Below are 4,429 nucleotides of genomic sequence, written 5' to 3' on the forward strand. Positions count from 1 at the left end.
AGTACCAAATTTGTTTAATCGCACCGTTTTGCCATATTGCTGTCAAAAAGTTAGAGAATAATACTTTTTTTTAAATTAAGTGTTTCGTAATATCATGTAAACGATTGGAAGTTGCGTATGTAAATATCACATTAGCCTCTAATTTCCGAAATAAACACTTACAAAATCGCGTAATTAATTCAATGGGGGTTTCAATTGTCTATATGTAATTAATATTATTTCTTTCTGTCAGCAATCGTGACTAGATATTTTGAAACTCATTAGAAAGATTTTTTCGAAAGTATCGTCTCGTTTTATCGCGATTTATTGTAGCATTCTACGTATTAATTAAGATATGTTATACCACACGCCCATTAAACGTATCGCACAGAAACCATTAATGATAGATAACATCTTAAAACAATTGTGAATCAGAAATTTGCGAAGCCCCTTCATAGAAACGGAAGCAGTAGGAAATAAAGAGAAATTTATTTAACAATATTCGTAATAATACATTCTTAGTTATAAGTTTAAACAGTTCATGGTGCTTGTTTTAAATTTTCTGTAACGGTAGAAATTGTTAATTCAAGCGTGAATTTGGAATAAAATTATAAGTATATCGACTGCCATTTCAGTGTCACCGATACAAAAATATATAATTCTTTCACTGTAAGATTTATTATCTAAGAAAGGTTTATATCAGACACATTAATAATGTCAAACATGGTGCTTCCATTAATGTCTATGGTTTACTTAGTCATTTTGCATAATGTTCAACGGCATTGAGAATATAAATGCCTGTTCGAGAAGTGTGTTCGTTATTGATTTCGTATCGTTGTGATCAATGATTCAAAATTCAGGGAAAGAAACAATAAATGCAGTTGCACTAGAAGTATAGATAGCAATTATCTTCGAGTGACGAAAAGTAGACGCATTTCGGTATTAAGATCGTTCTAAACGTCTTTCCTTCCCACATCGTATATCGTGGAATCCAAATGGTCGTCTTTTCGATTAGTGAAAGTGACCACCGAAGTGACCAAATCCATGACCATAACCATAACTGGGGTAGCCTAAAGGGAAAAGCAAATTAGGATGACAATGTAACGTCGATGAATGTTTTGTTTACATTGAGATCGATCATAAGCACAACGTCCATGAATATTTTGTTTACGTCTTGATTTTCAGTAAAAAAACAAAACTGAAGCTAACGAACGTTAAGTTTGACATTTTATGAAATGAGTTTTGCACAGAATGCCCCAAAATTTCAGGAGATACCGAAAGAAACAAATTCATCGTACTCGTGGAAATAAAATTTAGATATTGAAATTAGAAAATTTAGAATTTCGAAACAGATTAATATTTCTCTTTAAAAAAGTTCTCTAATAATTTGTTAGTGTTATATCGAGGCTGAAACTAACGTCTGAGTGCAAAGTTAATGATACATTATAAAATTTATTTAAAAATTGTAAAGTCAAGTAACTAGTAAATAGTGTGATATTCTAGTTTATGAAAAATTAATAAAACCACTGTGAAAATTCGTTAAAAATTAAGCAATTGTAATCGTTAAAGTATTATCAACAATATAACATATATGAAGGAGCATCGTGTGGGTATGTATAATGCAGACTAAGAACCACTAATATGAATTTTAATTGTTTGTGTCTCAAAAACGAGGCGTCAGATTACAAAATGAAATATAACTTTTCGATTTCTCTTTGCATGATGAATTTATGCGTCCCGACGTGTTCCATCATTTTGGAACGCCTCGCATAATTCTACATAATAACTTTTAAAACATTCCTTTTGAGTACGTCAAACTCTGTGTAATATTAAATCAAACTGTTTATCGAAGAGTGTACAAAAGATTCATTGACGTTGCAAGCAGTTCTGTCGAGTCCCAAGTCTCATTGTGCAATGATGAATAGTTTCTTACCATAATGTCCGTATCCATATCCATAACCTGGATATTTGTAATTATAAAGGTATGGATAGTAACCGCCGTATCCTCCGTATCCTCCGAATCCACCCAAATATCCTGGTTTCCCAGCGACGATACCAATTACGACAGCCAGCAGCAGGAACGTGTACTATATGGATGAGGAAAAAGACCATAAAATCCAAAGTGTGCATAAATAACAATGTGTATATCAGTTTATGTACTGATACACTTCGGTGTAAAATGTATGTCACATGATGACATAAAAAAAAAATTAACAGAGACGAATTACAATACTTTCGAACAAATTCATCCATGAAACAAATAAGATATTATTTAATTTTGTATTTCTTAAAAAAAAATAAATAGAAAATTTAACTTTCTTAATTATATAATCCTCGTGATATCTCTTTATTAAATTCAATTATTTTAATAATATAATTATGAAATATTTAAATTTAATAAGGATATTGAAATTGATAAATTCTTTCAATTAAAGCTTCATGTATTTTTTAAGCAATTTTTCTCTCGATATGTCTGGTTGTAAGGCAAAATTACGTAAGTCGCATGTTTTCACTTTTGAAATACCACAGTTCGAAACAATGAAACCATGTTTCTCTTGGTTTTGCATAATATTTAGTATTGGTTCAAATAAACAGTAAATAAGAATCGCGAACAATATAGTAATAATTTACGATAACGTTAAACTAAACGAAACCAGTCTACTGCAGTTAGTTTGTATGACTGTACCGTAATTACGGAGTTTTTCTAGAGTGGAATGTAAACATTATACGCGACCGTCCCGTTTAGTCAGAGTCAAGATAACGTAATAGGCAATTATGTGTGAAAGTGGATCTTATTACTCAGTATTCGTTGAATATGAGTTTGATGGATTAATTTCCAATGATTTATTACGTCTATAGACAAGCAGATGTAATCTTATGTTATGCATAATTTCATATCTTTTTAAATACAAGTATTTTATATAGAAGCAAAAAATGGAACGCTTATATGGCGATAATATAATATGTTATAAAACAAGTAGCAGCAGTTGCATTTGTATTTGTGTAGCAAATTTAATATTGTAAATTCTTGACAACTGCATGTAGGCTAAATATAAATATTCATAAGTTTGGCTTGAATATCAATTTGTGGATGTATTGAAACTCCACCTAAATCTCTCAAGAAAATGTTCTTATGTGTATACATTTCACTTGCAATTTCTACTGACAGTAAAATAATGTTTCGATTGTTGCATCATCTATATGCGAACATAGAGATAATATGAGCAGACTAATTGTAAATTTTTAAATAATTTTATTTCGTAAAAATGTTTCATGAACACTATCGTATGCCGTACATTTGTCCATTCTGTTTGAATAATTTTATTTAATTATTTATTATGTCATATCCAAGTGGCAAAACCGAAGAATTAAACATAAATTTGACCGTAGTTCCTCTAGTGTTTACTTACAAGTTTCAAGCAAGCCATTCTCTGTCAGCTGACACCAGCCTGTTTGTTTCTCGAGTAAATGCACTAATTTTTCTGATCTATCAGTAGAATACCACTGTCCGTCTAACGTTGGTCTCCGGTTCTTTTATAAGAAAGACGTGTCCCGCCACGTCCCCCAACTGCAATTTTCCCAGCCTTCGTATTGGCTTTCCTCTGTTAACACTAATAGCAATGCCCGGCATTGTTACCCTGAGATTATGCGAATGCAATGCGTCATTATGAAAGAGACACGATGCAGTAACGCGTTTCGGGATGGTCACACATGCACGCCCTGTGAACAGCGCCTTGACATCCAAATTCGTCGAGGGTGCCACTCTTACGTCTCAAGAAACGTTCTATTACGTTTCTCAATTCTACTTACCTTCTGAGAAACCGTAGAAAAACAATAAAACACGACGCTAATCTCGTCGTGACAGTGCTCGGCGAATTCCATGAAATCAGGCTAACCATAGAATTAATACTTTTTGCGCGATTGCGGCACGACGATATCGAATGAAAACGTTTTGGGACGTTTCTGTAAAACGCAAGTTCGTTTCGGGAAATTTCGCATACTCGCGGTAATAATTTTGCAACGCCTATTGCAGTGAATCGTGTATTTCGAAGCGGTCGTCGAAAATTACCGTGTTCGTTCCGACTTCGGTTTCTGGAAGCAAGAATTTCCATTCTTCTCGTCATGCTTTAGCGAATAGCACAATTTGTGGATTACCAAGATAGGTCGAAAATGTCATTCTAAGTGATAGAGACATTGATCAGTTTCATACGTACCCATCGATAAGTTTTTATCTTTAACACGTCGATTGTCCCCGAAAACGAGACTTTGTTTTTAGATAATTGGAAACTAGTATACCCACAATTTGTCATAGAATTTATATTTACAGCCTCGTTAAAATTCAAGAGTCCTATCTAGATTTAATCTCTTTAACCTAATCTAATCTAATCTTGAGAATTAATTTTTTTTAGCTCAGTAAAAAATCACGTCATATGTGGGTGATATGAAATTT

General features: G+C 32.7%; 1 protein-coding gene across 1 annotated transcript; it reads right to left on the reverse strand.

The window, feature by feature from the left end:
• Nucleotides 1-449: 449 nt before the first annotated feature.
• LOC143340257 (uncharacterized) lies at nt 450-3,485 on the reverse strand. Its single transcript, XM_076761992.1, has 3 exons — nt 3,390-3,485; nt 1,913-2,066; nt 450-1,049 (listed from the first exon to the last, which is right to left on the reverse strand). Exons 1-3 carry the CDS (start codon nt 3,405-3,407, stop codon nt 991-993), a joined length of 231 nt encoding a protein of 76 aa, XP_076618107.1. The 5' UTR covers nt 3,408-3,485; the 3' UTR covers nt 450-990.
• Nucleotides 3,486-4,429: the final 944 nt, after the last annotated feature.

The sequence above is a fragment of the Colletes latitarsis genome, chromosome 3 (genome assembly GCF_051014445.1).
Source record: "Colletes latitarsis isolate SP2378_abdomen chromosome 3, iyColLati1, whole genome shotgun sequence".
Lineage (NCBI taxonomy): Eukaryota > Metazoa > Arthropoda > Insecta > Hymenoptera > Colletidae > Colletes > Colletes latitarsis.